Here is an 18566-nt window from a genome sequence, read left to right on the forward strand (position 1 = left end):
GTTTAAGGTCGTTGCTTGATTGTTGGGGAAGATGAGGGTTTAAGGTCGCCACTCGATCATTGGGGAAGACACATCTCAAGAGTGGCATTCTTCGCTTTGATTCATATTTTCCTTGTGTTCAGGAAACATACAAAAATACATGTATTCACTCACGCACCTCTCATCCGACCCTATAGGGTTGGAGATGATTCACGCTCCACGGTGGCTCGAGCTGCCTTCCACCCTCATCCTCCAAATAGTAGGCGCCTGACCGGAGCTTTTGCACGACCTTGAAAGGTCTCGCCCATGGGGCTTCCAGTTTGGTGACATCGCCGACCGACTTCACTTTCTTCCATACGAGATCGGCGGCCTGGAATGACTTCGAGATCACCCTCCGGTTGTAGTTCTACTTCATCCATTACCGGTATGCCATTAGCCGAACCACTGCTTTCGCCTACGTTTCGTCTATCAAGTCGAGCTCCATGAGTCTTCGTTCAGCGTTTCTTTCATCGTAGTACCACACCTAATCGGACTCTACTCCGACCCTTACGGGGACAACTGCTTCACCGTCATATACCAAGTGGAAAGGAGTTCTGCCAATTCCCTCCTTCGGGGTCATGCGAAGGGCCCACAATACACTAAAGAGCTCCTCGACCCAGCTGCCACCGGCGTAGTCGAGCCAAGCATGTAGGACCCTGAGGATTTCCCTATTGGCAACTTCTGCTTGTCCGTTGCTCTAGGGGTCAGCCATCGAGGTGAAGACTTGCTGGATGCCATAGCCTTCGCACCACTCCCTGAGCCTCTGATCGGCGAATTGTCTCCCATTATCTGATATGAGCCGACATGGGATGCTGAACCGACATATGATGTTATGACAAACGAAATTAATGACCATATGCTCGGTTATTCTTGCAAGCGGCTCGACTTCCACCCACTTCGAGAAGTAATCGACAGCGACGAGTAGAAATCTCCGCTGCCCTGTCGCCATGGGGAATGGTCCAACGATGTCCATGCCCCATTGGTTAAACGGACAAGATACTATGGACGCCTTCATTTCTTCGATCGGTCGGTGCGGAAGGTTGTGATACTTTTGGTAGGACATACAGGTGGCTACTGGCCGAGCGGCATCTTCTTGGAGAGTCAGCCAAAAATATCCGGCTAAGAGTATCTTTCAGGCCAACGACCAACCGCCTAGATGACCTCCACAGGAACCTTGGTGCACATCCCGCAGAATGTATTCATCATCTTCCGATCTGACACACTTGAGTAGGGGCATGGAGAAGCCTCTCTTATAAAGTTGGTCCCCAACCAAGGTGAACCGTCTGACCCTCTTCTTCAGCAAGCGAGCTTCTTCCTGATTGGCCGGTGTAACTTCCGACCCAAGGAACTCTATCAGAGTCGTCCTCTAGTCGTTCGGGAAGGTTATTCCTTCTATTTGATCAATATGTGCCATGAGCGATACCTATTCGATTGGTTGCTCTATGATGATCGGTGACAACGAACTGGCTAATTTTGCCAACTCGTCCGTTGCTTGGTTCTCTGATCGAGGAATCTTTTGTATAAGGACTTCCTGAAAGTTGGTCTTTAACTTTTCGAAGGCTTCCGCATAGACCTTGAGCTGGGCATTGCTTATTTCGAATGTCCCTGATAGTTGCTGAGCGGCCAATGGAGAGTCTGAATAAATGAGGACTTTAACGACTCCCACATGGCGGGCTGTTTGTAAGCCGGCTATCAATACCTCATACTCTGCTTCATTATTAGTGGCACAATAGTCAAGCCGAACGGATAGCTGCATCCGGTTTTCCCATGGTGAAATAAGCAAGATGTCGATCCTGCTACCTTATCGAGTGGATGAGCCATCAACGTATATCTTTCATGCAGCCTCTGGCTCGACATTCTGGACCTCTGTGATAAAATCCGCCAAGGCCTGAGCCTTGATTGCTGTTCGGGGTTGATATTATATATCGAATTTGCTTAGCTCGATTGTACATTTGATTAGCCTTCCTGATGCCTCGGGGTTGAGAAGGACTCGTCCCAAGCCGTTGTTAGTTAACACAATGATTGTGTGCACTAGAAAGTATAGATAAGCCTCCGTGAGGCAAATATCAATGCATAAGCTAATTTTTCCAGACCGGTGTAGCGAGATTCTGTATCCTTCAATATATGGCTTAAAAAGTATACAGGTTGTTGCTCTTGGTCGTTCTGCCTTACTAAAGCTGACCCAACCATATACTCATTGGATGATAAATAGATCCAGAGCGGCTCACCAACAATTGGCTTGGCTAATACAGGCAAGGAATTAAGATATTCCTTAAGCTCTTCTAATGCTTGATCACACTCGGCATCCCACTGGAATTTTGTAGCTCAACGAAGCACTTTGAAGAATGGAAAGTTCCGGTCGGATGACTTGGATATGAATTTGGACAGTGTCGTGATCCGACTGGTCAAACGTTGAGCTTCCTTGAAGCTTCGAAGCGGCGACATGTCTTGTAGCGCCTTAACCTTGCTTGGATTGGCTTCGATGTCCCGCTCGATGACGATGCAACTCAAGAAGCGACCACTCTTCGCGCCGAACAGACACTTACTCGGGTTCAACTCTATGCCATAAGCCCTCAGAGTTCGGCAGGTCTCCTCGATATCTGAGCACAGGTCAGCAGCTCAGAGGGATTTTATTAATATGTGTTGATATATACCTCCATGTTATGGTCGATCTGTCGTTTGAACACCTTGTTCATCAGCCTCTGGTACATAGCGTCGACGTTCTTCAGTCCAAACGACATGACATTATAGCAGTATGTCCCATCATCCATGATGAAGCTGACTTTCTCTTGATCTTCTCGGGCGAGCGACACTTGACGATACCCTTGGTATGCATCGAGCATGTATATCATCTCACAACCCGTCGTTAAATCCACTATCTGGTCTATCTTGGGTAACAGATAGAAGTCCTTCGGGCATGCCTTGTTCAAGTCACGGAAGTCAAGGCAGACTTGCCATTTATTGTCTGGCTTGGAGACCGACACCACATTGGCTAGCCAACTCGAGAATTGAACTTCCCTAATATGGTCGGCTTCCAACAACTTCTCTATCTCTGCCCGGATGATCAAGTTCTATTCTACGCTGAAGTCCCATTTTCTTTGCTTCACCGACCGAGCATCCGGTCGGACATGGAGCTCGTGCTGAGCCACACTCGGGGAGATATCGGGAAGCTCATGCGTCGACCAGGCAAACACATTATGATTATTCCTGAGACATGCGACCAGCTCTGCCTTCTTCTTAGGTGATCGGCCGCGATGAAGGTGGTGACCTCCGTCCGACTTGGGTGAATTTTAACCTCCTCCTTTTCTTCGTAGACCAACTCAGGAGGCTTCTTGGTGACAGCGTTCACCTCCAAGTGTGGATTCTTCCGAGCAATTCTCGCTTCAGACTTGCCCATCGACATAGCATCGCTGAGCAGCCAGCTGATCGCCTTTGACTTCACCCACCCGGTCGTCCACTGGGAACTTTATCTTTTGGCAGTATGTAGACACTGCCGCCTGAAATTCGTTGAAGGTCGGTCGACCCAATATTATGTTGTAGGCCGACGGAGCATCCACCACTATGAACTTTGTTGTCTTGGTTCTCCTCAATGGCTCTTCCCTGAGTGAGATGGCCAGTCGGGCCTGTCCGAGAGGCAATACTTCGTTGCCCGTGAAATCGTACAGCGGGGCTATCATAAGCAACAACTCGCTTCGATCGATTTGTAATTGATCGAACGCTTTCTAGAAGATGATGTTCACTGAGCTCCCTTGATCAAGTTCTGTTCTACGCTGAAGTCCCTCTTTCTTTGCTTCACTGGCCGAGCGTCCGGTCGGACATGGAGCTCGTGCTGAGCCACACTCGGGGAGATACCGAGAAGCTCGTGTGTCGACCAGGCGAACACATCATGATTATTCCTGAGACATGCGACCAACTTTGCCTTCTTCTTAGGTTCCAGATTGGTCGTGATGAAGGTGGTGGCCTCCGTCCAGCTTGGGTGAATTTGAACCTTCTCCTTTTCTTCGTAGACCAACCCAAGAGGCTTCTCGGTGACGGCGTTCACCTCCAAGTGCGAATTCTTCGGAGCACTTCTCGCTTCAGACTTGACCATCTTGAGATAGCATCACCGAGCAACCAGCTGGTCGCCTTTGACTTCACCCACCTGGTCGTCCACTGGGAACTTTATCTTTTGGTAATATGTAGACACTGTTGCCCGAAATTCGTTGAGGGTCGGTCGACCCAATATTATGTTGTAGGCCGACGGCATCCACTGCTATGAAGTTTGTGGTCTTGGTTCTTTTCAATGGCTCTTCCTCGAGCGAGATGGCTAGTCGGGCCTATCCAAGCGGCAATACTTCGTTGCCCGTGAAACTGTAGAGCGGGGTTTTCATAGGCAACAACTCGCTTCGATCTATTTGCAATTGCTGAATGCCTTTTTAAAGATAATGTTCACCGAACTCCCTATATCAATGAAAGTTTGGTGAATAGTGTAATTAGCAATTACCGCTCGGATGATCAGCGTGTCATCGTGAAGGATCTCTACTCCCTCTAAATCTTTGAGGTCGAAACTGATCTCGGGCCCTTCGGCCTTCTCCCTGCTACATCCCATGGCGTGGATTTCCAGTCGCCGAGCATTTGATTTCCTGGCTCTGTTGGAGTCGTCGCCTGTCGGCCCCCCGACAATCATGCCTATTTCCCCTCGGGAGGCATTGCCTCTGTTCTCTTCTTCCCGAGCGGAGGATCTGTTTTGCTCAACCGGAACGTGGGAGGGGTCGGTGTTATCCCTCTGATGCTGATGGCGTCGCTCGGGCGCCCTTCTTTCGTCCTCTCACCACTTGGTAGATCGAGTTCTATGTCGCCGATCGAGAGATGGAGATCGGCTGCGATATCCTCTTGGAGCCGGTTGACTGATTATTGGTGTCAGACCGCGGCAATCGCGTGTGTTGTGTGTCGCCGACTGATGAAAAGAGAAGAACATTGACGTCCATATCTTTCCTTTTGGCGTATTCTGTCGACCGGATGCCACATATTGCACGACATGTGTCCTAGCCTCCTGGTGTGGCCACACTTCTTCTGCCCTTGGCCTTTGGGCGGTTGGTGGTTGTTCGATGGTCGACATTCGATCACCACCGAGGGTTCGGTCGACGTCTCTTTTCTTCTCGCCGCCTGAGCTTCTTCCACATTTATGTATTCATTAGTCTTCTTGAGTAGGTGGTCGAAGTTCTTGGGGGGCTTCCTAATGAGCGACCAGAAGAAATCTCCTTCAACCAGCCCTTGAGTGAAGGCGTTCATCATCGTTTCAGATGAGACCGAGGAGATGTCCATGGCCACTTGATTGAAATGTCTGATGTAGGCTCGGAGCGCTTCTTTCGATCCTTGTTTTAGGGAGAAGAGGTAGATGCTCGTCTTCTGATAGCGTCGACTGCTGGAAAAATGGTGCAGAAATGCAGCTCAGAATTCCTTGAAGTTGTGTATGGATCCGTCCGACAATCGTCTGAACCAGTGTTGTGCCGATTCAGAGAAGGTAGTAAGAAAGACTCGGCATTTTATCCCATCTGTATACTGGTGAAGCGTGACTTCATTATCGAACTTATCCAAATGATCATCTGGATCGGTTGATCCGTTGTATTCCTCGATCGCCGGCGGGGTATAGTGTCTGGGCAGAGGGTCTTGTAAGATCTCCTCTGAGAACTGTCAATTGATCCGTTCGGGTGAAGCGTGGCTCCTGTGTGCCTTGCCTTTTCGTGCGTCTCGAATTGGCGCGCCATTTGAAGATGATCTCCCGTTCTTGGTTTGTCTGGGCTATTTCGGACGCTTCCCTATGTGTGTCGGTCGGCCTCCTATTCTGCCCCCATACGGAGACTTGCTCCACTCGGTCTCCCTACCCCGCTCGTCTCCCGGCTGCCGACGTCGCAGGCTACGGTGCTTGTCAATCGGCTAATGCCTGCTATTGCTGCTGCTCGACCATCTTCGTCGCTCGGGCTTGCACGAGCATGTCGAGCTCCTCCGGAGTGAGCGTCACGGTAATAAGTCGTCTAGCATCCTTCATATTCTCGATTTAGATCAAGTTATGTTCTCACAGACGATGCCAATATGATTATGTTCGAAAGTCGATGAGATGAAAAGCTGGGGATGTAGATGTCCCGCTGACCGCTCGTAGACTCCGCTCCACCCTGCAAGACAGATGACGTCAGTGCCGAGTTAGGGAAGGAGTCCCCGGTGTTGGCCCTCCGATGCTCAAATCAGTCACCGATGAAGAACGAAGACGGTAGTGCAAACATTGTATCGCGTACCTCCGCCGATGTTTGGACCCCCCCTTTATATAGAGCTCCTATAGCGCACGTGCCCACTCCCCTAGACGGGCATGCTTCCCAAAGTTTCCCTGAAATGATTTGTTTGTAAAGTGTCCTTGACACAATACTTTAACAAGCCGAGCATATCTCTGATGTGATAGTGGAAGCTTCCGTCGTACGATCTTCTGTTGACCATACATGATGTCAGCGACACTAACTCCCAAAAGGATGTTGATGGATAACATAGGGGGTTTGCTGCTAAGCCGAGCGGAATAGCCTCTCGGCTATAGTTTCGCTGTGTCTGTACTACGTCCGCTCGACCGTAACTTCGCTGTGACTACCGAATCCTGTTGCTAGGCTGAGCGGAATAGTTGCTCGGCCATGATATCGTATCCTCCTGGCATTCGACACCTCGTTAAGCGTCGATTGTTCGGCGCATCCCCGAGTCAAAGGTGTGGTCGGATCGGGGTACCTTCTCCTCCCGATCGGGGACCTAATCGCCTGACCGGCCGATACACTTATCGTTCATCCGACCATATGATACCCGAATGTTGACCGCCTTGACTTTGACCCTCCCGCGAGGGTGGACCCCTCCTTATCACCGCATCATGTAATAATATTAAAAAAATTATATTTATCTAAATGCAAAAAGAAAATGTTATATAAATATTCAATTGAAACTAAAAAGATTAAAAACTTGTAAACTAATTAGAAAATTTTAACACTGATTTCTTAAGTTGAAGAAATAAATTCAGCAAAATTAATAATATGAACTTTCATTTGGTCTAGGGCAATAATCATAATGGAAATTACAAATTCTAAAAACTGTTAACAAAATTTCCTATTTTAATAGATAAAATTGCTGCTATTTACTACGATTCCCGATTCGTAAACCGATGAACACGACAACTTAAGACGCCGATTCCTTCTCCCTCGTGCCCTTGCCGACGACCCCCAACGAACCGCCGTGCGCCACACGGTTCCGGCGGGTTTCGCATCGTCGGGCCTCGAGCTCGCTTTTCTTTGGACTGCTCTCTCTCTCTCCTCGTCAGGACCCTCGAGTTCCTTGCCCTCGCGCTCGCTGCTCACCTGGCGTAGGGCATCCTGGGTAAATCTTCTCCTCCTGGGCTCAGCTGGTGATCCCGGAGGCAAAGTTTGTTGTTTGGGTTTTATCATTCGTCTTGGTCGATGGGATTTGTGATTTTGGCTTGTTCGTGACTACTATGTTTTTAGGGTTCTGATGTAACCAGAACATTGTTTATTTGATAATGTCTCCTTGATACGCATTCGTTTTGCTATACCATGGTAGATTCGTGCTGTTTTGCAGACTTAGTGTTTCTTTGATCGTTGAGTTCTCTTGACAATGATTTCTTCAGTGTGAGTAAGTTGGAGATTGGGACATTTTTATACGAATGCCATTTCAAAATATTGACTTGCGGTTTGTGACGTTTTCTGAGGGTTCAGTGACAGTTTGATTGAATCATCCTGGGTTCTTTTACAGATTTTCAGTAGAAAGTTCAGATAGATTGCTTGAGGTTTTTTAGCCTGCTTTAGACTTCTACTTGCAAGAAGGTGTAGGAGGTTGCCTAGCATTTGTTTCATACTGACATTTTGTCACATTTGTTATTAGTTTATTGGCTTGGATCATGGCTTTTATCTTTGATGGCCATGAATTATTTTCCCTTTTTAGATTGATTTGTTTTCTTAGGTCTACAATGCATCATGTAAGTTCCAATATCTTTACTTTAGCTGGTATTAGTGTTTCTATGATTCTCAAGAGTGAAATGACCCATTGTTTTTCCTATCAACCAAAGTTTGTCAAAACCAAGGTTCAAAATCGTGGGCCGTGCCAAAGTTTTGGTTTTTGACTGAAATAATACTGCCTTGATATCGTTCTAACATTTTGATGTATGGTGCCAGTAAGAGGAAGGAGATAAAGAAGAAGAAGAAAGATAATAATATTATTTTAATTCATCTTGACCTTATTTGCCAAGAGGTGTTGAATGTTGGCATGACATGATGCTTATTAACATAATTGAAACAATGGGTCAAGAGACATTCCCTGTGTTGAGTAATATTGAGTTTCAGTAATTTATTAGAACAATACGGTTGACCATGCCACCCAGCATAATTCAAGATTCTAAACCATGGTCAATTCCACTAAATAGGTATTTGGAGAGCTTGGTTATCGACGTCAAGTTAATTTAATGTGTAGCATGTAAGGTTACCTCATGTCAAGTTATCATATATGACTGGCAGTAGATTTAACTTGTTTGATTCAAATGAAACTCTTATTAAAATTACCAGACATTTAAGATTTATCATGTTGGTTTAACAAAATCCATTACCAGGAATTGTAAAAGTTCTTTTTAGATCTCCAATAGTATCATTTACTGATTGCTTTGTATTAATGCCCCTCTAGAAGACTGAGTTACTGTGACAATTGGTTATTTACTTGATTATTTTTCACATAAGCAAGCATCATACTAAAGTCGATCTACCACAACTAGGTTAATGATGACGACAAGTTCTACTTGTTCTTTTAATTATAATGTACATCTAAACTGACAAACAATAACGAGTATGACCATGTTCAAGTGGGTGGCATGTCTCCATTCTGAAACTTTGAACTACTAAGAATAATAGCTAGTGACATTAAATACCTAACTACAAGATCATCACAATAATGGAGTGAAAATGATGAGATGCTAACAATGAAAAGCTATTCAAATTAACAAAATGATCAATTGATGTAAAATTGTACTAAAAGTTTTACATTATAAGATGTTTAGACATTTGCACATGAAAAAAATTCAGCAAGTTGTTAAAGTGTTAATGGATGTGAAATTGTTAAATGTATTTGTAAAATGATAAAATAATGTAAATTGGTAATCAAAGTGCTTTCATTTTTCTATGTTTTGTAAATATAAGAACATGCATTTGAGTGAGTATTCTTATTTTATGCCACACCTAAATAACTTTAAAGTGTGTTTTTCTAAATGTCAATGCCTATTTGTTGTCCCTTTAAGGAAGCCCTTGTCTTTGCCATAGTGTTGCTTACATTGAAAAGATTTTTATAGCCTATGTTGTTATGCAGGTATTTCTATTTCATGGAGAGCCAGTGAATAATGTTGTTTTACTATGATCTTCTAAAGAATCAGTTGCTGATGAAAGGCTTCAAAATAGGATTCTTATTCATTTTCTATGATATCATTGCATAAAATGAGCTCCATAGGAAGCAGGATCCTTTTATTGCAAACACTTCAAGTGAAGAAACTTATCTTCTTCTTGTACTAATATATTTGATCATAATAATATTTAATGGAGTGCAATAAGGAAGAGGCTCTAAGAGCTAGGGATATTGCTGAAAAGAAGATGCAAAATAAAGATTTTACTGGTGCACGGAAGATTGTTCAAAAAGCTCAGAATATCTTCCCAGACCTTGAGAATCTTGTTCAGATGCTTACTGTTTGTGAAGTTCATTGCTCTGCCGAAGTTAAAGTTGGAGGAGAGATGGATTGGTATGGAATTCTGCAACTGGAGACAACAGTGGATGACTCTTCTATCAAGAAACAGTTCAGAAAGCTTGCGCTTCTACTTCATCCTGACAAAAACAAATTTGCAGGTGCTGAGGCTGCCTTCAAATTAATTGGAGAAGCAAATGTTGTTCTGTCTGATAAGGGAAAACGACATCTTTATGATATGAAAAGGAAGGTTTCCCCAAGACTTGACCCATCCAGGCAACCTGCTCCACAGATGAAGGACTATTATGCTAGAAATAATTTTGGTACTGTGAACTTTAGTGGCGTCCATAATCAACAGCAACAACCTTCGGCATTTGCTATTAATCAGACTTTTTGGACAGTTTGCCCTGTTTGTGGCATGAGATACCAGTACTACAAGAACATATTGCGTAAGTCCCTCCGCTGTCAGAACTGTCTGAAAACTTTCATTGCATATGATCTAAGTGCAAACATTGCATCCAGTATGGTAAACTCTAGCCAACCATGGAACACCTTTAACCATCATGTGCGTCAGCAGACAAATAATATCAACCAGCCAAGTCAATCTGGAAATGCCTCTTCCAATAGGGGGTTTAAGGGAAGTGTTGATGGGGGACCATATAACCACGTTGAGCATGGAGGTCAACCCAATGTGAAAATAAATAAGGTTAATGATAATGGTGATGCAAGGAGGGATGCCAAATCTCCAATGGCTAAGGCTCCCAAACCTTCAACGGCTAAGGCTAATCAGAAGAGAAGCAGGAAGGTGGTTGTAGAGGTTAGTGAGTCTGACACTGCCAGTAGTGATAGTGAAGATGAGACTGTTCAGGTAAATGACCCTCAAACTCAGCATTTTTCTTCATCATGTGCACCAACCCGACGGTCAATGAGGCACAAGCAGAATATCAACTATAATGAAGTTGGAAGTGATGAAGATGCCAATGATTTTCCTACTTCTCTTGGTTATAAGAAGCCGAGAGGTGAGCCATCAGGAAGTTCTGCTAAAGTTATTCCTGGATTTAATGACAATGATTTCACTGAGAAAAAATTCAAGAACAACAACCAAGATGAATCCTTTAGGGAAAAGGCAAATGTAAGTAATCTGGTCAATATAGACACTGGAGAGAAGTCAGGGTCTGAAAGAGTGCTTCCTAATGCATCTAGCACTACGGCCACACCTGATCATGGTTCATTCTCGTATCCCGATCCAGAATTTTTTGACTTTGATAAGCTTAGGCACACAAGTGAGTTTGTGGTTGATCAGATATGGGCTCTTTATGATAATGTTGACGGGATGCCTCGCTTTTATGCACGAATTCATCAAGTTTGTAGCACAAATTTCAAGATACAATTTACTTGGCTTGAGTGTAATCCCTTGAATGATGTTGTGACTACTTGGTGTTATGAGCAATTGCCAATTGCTTGCGGGAATTACATACTAGGTTCCACAGAGTCCTCTGAAGACCGGTTGATGTTTTCTCATTCTGTATCTTGGGAAAAAGGGAAAAAAAGGAACTCATATAATATATATCCGAGAAAGGGGGAGGTCTGGGCTCTCTTCAAGGATTGGAATATTGGGTGGAGCTCTGATGCTGACAAACAGAGAGTTTACGAATATGAGGTTGTAGAAATTCTCTCAGACTTTGCAGCAGGAACTGGAATTGGAGTGACACCCTTGGTAAAAATAGATGGTTTTGTGAGCCTGTTCATGCGATCAGAAGAGAAGGTTGCCGCTTCATATGTGATACCACCAGATGAAATTCTGAGATTTTCTCATAATGTTCCTTCTCACAGGTTGACTGGGACTGAAAGGGAAGGAATTCCTCAAGGGTGTTTGGAACTTGATCCTGCATCTCTTCCTACCAACTTTTTGGAATTATTTCCTTCTGTAAGTCCATGCAGTGGCAGAAGCAGAACTGGGAATTTGAATGAGCCTAGCAGTTCAGGCATCAAACCGACCACTTATGAGAAGCCTGGATGCAGTGGAGTCCAGGGAACAAAGAATAGCATAATTCAGAACTTTCCCCAGGACAATATAAAGGGTATTGATGACATGGGACAATATCAAGCAGGTGAAAGGCAGCAACAAGATTTGAGGCATGCCCAAAATTATACAAAACAGCCTAAGATAGATACAGTTGAGAAAGATGAGTTGGGTAGTGGGCACATCAATGCTTCTGAAAATGAAAATTTAGCTAGTATTTCATCTGCAAACATTTCTGAATATCCTGGTGCAGAATTCCATAATTTTGATGATGAAAGGACATTTGAAAATGTCCAATGCGGTCAGATTTGGGCATTATATAGCGATGTTGATAAGTATCCCAATTACTATGGGTTGGTAAAGAAAGTTGAGATAGATCATAAAGTGCATGTTGCATGGCTTGAAGCTTGCCTTATGACAGCAGAGCAGGAACGTTGGACAACTGAGGGGTTGCAAATCTCCTGTGGAACGTTTAAAGTGGAGCATCATCATATTGTGGAATTTGACAACACAGGTATTTTTTCTCATCTTGTACAGGCCAAACCAAATGCTAAGAAGGACCTGTATGATATTTTTCCTTGTCATGGTGAGATTTGGGCTGTTTATAAGAATTGGCATGCTGGATGGAGACGATCAGACTGGGAGAAATGTGAATATGATGTGGTAGAGATTTGTGAATGTACTGATGTGGCCATTAAAGTCAGAACTTTAATGAAGGTAAATGGTTACAGAGCTGTTTTCAAATACGACGTGGAAGCAAGGGCTGGGACCATGGACATATCTGTTTGTGAATATGTTAGATTCTCTCATAGGATACCTTCATTCAAACTGACAAATGAGAGAGGAGGGAAACTTAATGGTTGTTGGGAGTTGGATACCGCATCTGCACCTAGTATTCTCTACTGATACCAGACAATGCATAATACAATAGATGTTGGCTTAATTCCTCATAGCTTATTAAGCATCTTCCAGTGCATGGCAATTATCTGATTCTGGTACCTTCGCAGATTTCTATGAGAATGACAGCGTAAGAATCATCATTCATTTGGGCATGCATCACGTCTCTGTATTCACTGTGGGGTTTTCAGGCCTAAAAGCTAAGTCACCATGTTTACTAGTAGTTTTGGTGTTTGATATCAGCTGCCAGTGTTGCAGGTTGCAGATTCTGTTTTTTGATCGATACACAAGTTGAATTAACCTGCCATTCTACCTCCTTTTTGTCTGTTCTCGGTGATCCTTAAAACTCCATCAGTGTTGTTTGACTGTAAATATTTAATGTTGGTTGTAGGCCTCAGTAAATGGTTTTAGCTCCAAGCTTCTCTTGACGTACTTAATGTCACATAGTTAATCTGAAGGATGGTTCGTCTTGAGCATGGTATTATTCCTATAATCTATCTGTTGAATCAAATTCTTGGTTCCCCCCCCCCCCCCCACCATCTGTGATGTTAAATTTTATGCATTTAGTTAGACCTTAGTCTTTGATCTAGCAGGCTTATGGATCTAGTTGGTCGAGGCCTGAGTGAATTTTGATATCTTGATGTTGCTTTTAGGCATTTGGTACAATGCTTTTGGAAGGAAATAAATAGTCTTTGTGAATTGGAAGATCTAAAATTCATGGACCTGCTGTTTGGTTGCTTGTGCTGAAAATACATGCTAGTCTAGTAAGAGCAAATGTCGCGAGTAAATTTGTAACTTGATTGGATAAATGCTGATAAATTTTGCTTAGATGTCGCAAGTTGCAATTGCATTTTTTCTTCTTTGGATGATTGCTACCAAGAGGCCATAATATTCCCTATTTACACGGTATTATTACTTCAAATGCTATGGGAAACGTAGTGTAAAGGCTTATTTGTTTTTATGTAATTGCCTTTCTTTACATATTATTTGAAAGTTGAGCAAGTAGACTAAATGAAGGCTTGTGTTGATCTGTATTTGTGATAATGTTTAAACTAGTGATACTGATTACAATGACATTTCTAGTACAACTTGTTTGTTTATTTGAGGTTAGATTTATATTGTTAAGCATTATTTAATAAATAATTTGATGTTAGTAATGATATGTCATTAAAGCTGAACAAATTGCTACAAATTTTACCGATTGAATCAAGATCGAACCAATTGAATTTTTATTAAAGAAAATATTTATTAAGAATTTCTTGAAAGATTTTTTTTTCTGTTGTTTAAATGTAATACTAAAGTCTTTTAAAAAAAAATTTTCTTCTTCTTAATTTAATGCATAAGAGCTAATTGAGTTAGTAAAATATGAATCAGATGAGGCAATCAAACAACTTATCGGGTTGATGGAATATTCCTCTGTTTGATCGACCCATTTAAACCGGTCGAATAGCTCAAACCTACCAAACTTGTATAAACTAAGTGACCCAAATCCAACAGGATCAACAGCTCCCACCTTGAAGCCTTTTAAACAAACTAATGAAAAGAAAATTTATTCACAAAATGAATCATTTATAAATAAGTAAAAAAATATATATCTATATATATAGAGATGTTATTGTGAATAGGTTTAGTACGTTGCACGATAGACATGAGTGTCTAGCGTGCGCACGTGAGGGGGAGGGGCTCATATGGCAAGGGTCCACGTGGTCCCACCCTTCTAAGGTGAACAGTCATGTCGCCTGCCGTGTAGCGTAACGAATTCCTAGATATATATAGGATTGTTATCCTGTCGTGCACACTTTAAATTTTTTTTCGATTTGAATATTTGTGTGTGCCTAATACTATAACTCAATTTCTCAATTTTAAAGTCAAAAACTTATTGTATAATCTGGAATTAAAAAAAAATAAATAGAAAAACTAGAAAAAAAAATACTAATTCGATGGTCGCTCATGTCTACAGCCCAAATTGGGTGTGCAGGCTATCAACCATATGTGTGTAGGGCGATGTTAGCTTGCACATTCTGTGTGGACGACGCGCGTGGGTATCTTTCATGTGGGGAGCCACCTCTAATCATCGGAGGTGTCCTCCCATGTGAGAGGCGTCCACGTGAGTCACCCACACGGGGTGTGCAAGTTAACATTTTTGTATGGATTACAATGATTGTAAACAAAGTCTCATATTGAAAATATATGGAAAGTATCATGAATTTATAAGAGAAAGATATCTTCATTAGTACGATATCTTTTGGGTAGAGTCCAAAAATAAAACCATGAGAGTTTATGTCCAATATCATACAATTGTAGAAATATCTTAATTCTTTTAATCCTAACATGATATCTCACACACCCCATGCATACCTAAAAATTTTTTATATTTAATATTATAACCCAACCTTTAAACTCGAAAGGTAAAATCTTATTAGCATAACCGGGGGCTTAAAAAAATAAACAAAAAAAAATGATCAAGGTGCCTCAGATCGCCTCAACTTGTGAGGGGTGCCCATGTTGAGCGCCCATGGCGGGTGTGTAGGCTAACATATTTATGTGTGTATATATCCTCCATGATGCACATCTATCACTGAGTAGTCGGGCACTTAGATGTGATCTGGATACCCAAAATGATCCAGGCCAGGGTTGACTCAACCCTATTTGAGGTCTTAGGTAAAAAAAAAATTAGGCTTTTAATATTGTTTTAAAATAAATTTTCCACACTTTTCCATTCGGACTTACCGAAATGGTGGTTTAATTTTTTTTAACAAATTAAAATATTAATTTTAAAAAATAATTTTTTTAATGAAATTTAATTTTCTTACTTTTTATGTAAAATTATTAATTAATTTTCCATATTAACCTAATTTATAGAAGTATAAACTTTACGATATTAAATAGTGTATTATTTTACTTATCGAAAATAAATATATCCAAAATTATTTTAAAATGAAGAAAGATAGAAAAATGTCTAATTATTTAAATAAAAGATGGAGAGAACAACCCTTATAAAAGAGACCAAATTAAGGAAATAACAACAACAAAATATGACAACAATACAAAAAGTATGTTCTAGTGCTCAACTTATCATCATCCGTGAAATAAAAAAAAACAAATAAACAAAAAAAGATATGTATAAAATAACAAAACTTAATAGTACAATCCTTAAAATTAAAGATCGTAACGAGACCAAGTCAGCCATTATCATTTATTAAGAACTAAATGAGAGTCTTTTTAGGTATAGAACAAAAGAAAAAACAAATCATATTTTTCATCACCTAAATTAGAATAGTTGTAAATGATAGAATGGAGACAAAGGGGAAAACAAACAATTTATAATCGTAAATACATCTGATCCTGTCTGAAGGCGATGAGATGACACGTTGGCTCCTGCGATTGAGAGATGGCAAACTTCACAAGATCTGAAAGAACTCCTTAGTGACCCTGCACACACTCACACGATCCAACAAAGCATTAGTGACCTAGGACCGGGGTGGGAATCCCTGGCTAGGCCCTCCGACGCTCAAGTCAGTTCCTCGCTTGAATGTGGAAGAAGAAGAATAGTAATGGAAAAGATGCTAGTAAGTCTAGTTTTAGATGCAAGTACTTGTGTTTGCGTACCTTGCCAGCGGAGAGAATTCTCCTTTTTATACCACCTCACATAACTTCCGTGATCATGAGGTGGTCCTCGGTTTGTTAGACTTTGTTAGAAGATGAGAAAGGTACAACCTGAACTTCGTGCAATAATCCTCTGAGGAATCTTTTTTCTACCCCAGATGTACACTCTTTGTCGTTTATGATTTGAATCCTTGATATGATGACATATGGAAAAGAGTATATCGTTGTAACCACTTAAAGAACAAAAAAACTTCGAGAGAATATTTCCCGATAGGTTTGCCAGACTGTCATAAAGTTGTCGACTACTCGCCTATTTGAATATATCCCAGCTAGTCATAAAGTCGGTCGTGTATTAAAAGTACCTTCTATTGAATGTATCCCAACCGATCATAAAGTCGGTCGTGTATTAAAAGTACCTTTTGTTGAATGTATCTCGGCAGGTCATAAAATCGATCGTGTATTAAGAATACCTTCTGTTGAATATGTCTCGACCGGTCGTGCATTAAGAGTACCTTCTGTTGAATATATCTCGGCCGATCTTTGCCTGCTTGAGCATATATAAAGAACATTATGTTTAATTGGCCCTTATCTTGCCAATCATATTTTAGAGTCCTGACCGAGTTAAGCCTCTTTAAGCTCAGCTAACCTTTTCCAACTGAGCGAATACATTAGACCTAGTATCTTATGTTCAGTTAGTCTTCGTCTGACCTTTCGTATGATACGGACTTGATAAGGCTAAATGTCTTTAGGTCCGGTTGGACTTATGTCCACCCAGGCACATACATAGAACCTTGTATTCAATCAACCTTCACGCGACCATACATATATTGAAGGCCCGAAAAGGCTAAATGCCTTTAGGCCCCGGACTTATATCCGTCTGGACATATGCATGGAAATCTTCATTCGGTCGGCCTTTGTCTTACTGATCATATGTCATAGATTAAATTAGGCTAAGTGCCTTTAGGTCTGGTCGGACTTATATCCGTTCGAGCATATGCATGGAAGCCTTCATTCGGTCAGTTTTTGTCTTACTGATCATATGTCATAGACTAAATAAGGCTAAATGTCTTTAGGCCTGGCCGGACTTATATCTGTCCGAGCATATGCATGGAAGTCTTCATTCGGTCAGCTTTTGCCTTACTGATCATATGTCATAGACTAAATAAGGCTAAATGCCTTTAGGCCCGGACGAACTTATATCCGTTCGGACATATGCATGAAAGCCTTCATTCGATCGACCTTTGCCTTACTAATCATATGTTATAGACTAAATAAAGCCAAATACCTTTTGGTCCAACCGGATTTATATCCATCCGAGCATATGCATGGAAGCCTTTATTGGGTCGGCCTTTGCTTGACCATTTACATATTGAAGGCTTGATATAGTTAAACTCCTCTAGGGACGGTTAGTACTTTTCGCCTAGGCATATACAGAGAAACTTATATTCGATCGGTCATCGCCTGGCCAATCGTATGCTATATCTTTAATAAGGCTAAGTATCTTGGCACTCAGTTGGTCCTTCCCGTTTAGGTGTACACATAATCGTATGCTCGATCGGGTCTAGGCGCCACCACCTCTTCTTGGCTTTAACTATCACGTCACCTGAAAGACTTACTCATCATAATTCGTATCACTAGTCTCTCCATCAAGTCTAATCGAAGGAGGTGTAGTTGACTGACTGGACTCAAGTTCTAGTTTTGTTCACTTGTCATGCTTATGGAAATTTTCTCAAGTTCGCTAATGAATATTCAATACTTATTTATCTAGTTCATTATTCTACACTTTTCTTTCTTCTTCAACTATACCTAGAGAACTGCACAACCCTTTCAAAATTCTCTTGTTGGTAATTGCTCCTTCATCAGAAAGAAAATGCTAAGGACGTACGTGTTGGGGTCGATTTGTGCTAGAGGGGGGGGTGTGAATAGCTCGTCGCACTTCATTGGTTTGCTTCGTTGTTGTTGATATGCAACGGAAGGACTCGAAACAAGACTCACAACGCTAATACGAGGATTTACTTGGTATCCACCTCAAGAAGAGGTGACTAATCCAAGGCTCCACATATGACACGCTCATCCACTATGAAAACACTCCTTTATGATAACTACCGAAAGCGGAGAAATCTTACACAAACTCTCAATACAACAAGAAAAGAAGAAGAAGCAAATACACAAAATCTCTTATAAGATTTACACAAATGAAAACCCTATCTCTCTTCTTCACCTTGTGTGGAACGCCTCTTGACCTTGGAAGTGTAGCAACACTTTGCTCCAAGAAGCTTCAAGAAC

At 41.9% G+C, this 18566-nt stretch overlaps 1 protein-coding gene across 1 annotated transcript; it reads left to right on the forward strand.

The window, feature by feature from the left end:
• The first annotated feature begins 7170 nt into the window (after positions 1–7170).
• LOC121982056 lies at positions 7171–13137 on the forward strand. The gene is made up of 2 exons (XM_042534918.1): positions 7171–7398; positions 9388–13137. Exon 2 carries the CDS (start codon positions 9612–9614, stop codon positions 12681–12683), a length of 3072 nt encoding a protein of 1023 aa, XP_042390852.1. The 5' UTR covers positions 7171–7398; positions 9388–9611; the 3' UTR covers positions 12684–13137.
• Positions 13138–18566: the final 5429 nt, after the last annotated feature.

The sequence above is a fragment of the Zingiber officinale genome, chromosome 5A (assembly GCF_018446385.1).
Source record: "Zingiber officinale cultivar Zhangliang chromosome 5A, Zo_v1.1, whole genome shotgun sequence".
NCBI classification, from domain to species: Eukaryota; Viridiplantae; Streptophyta; class Magnoliopsida; order Zingiberales; family Zingiberaceae; genus Zingiber; species Zingiber officinale.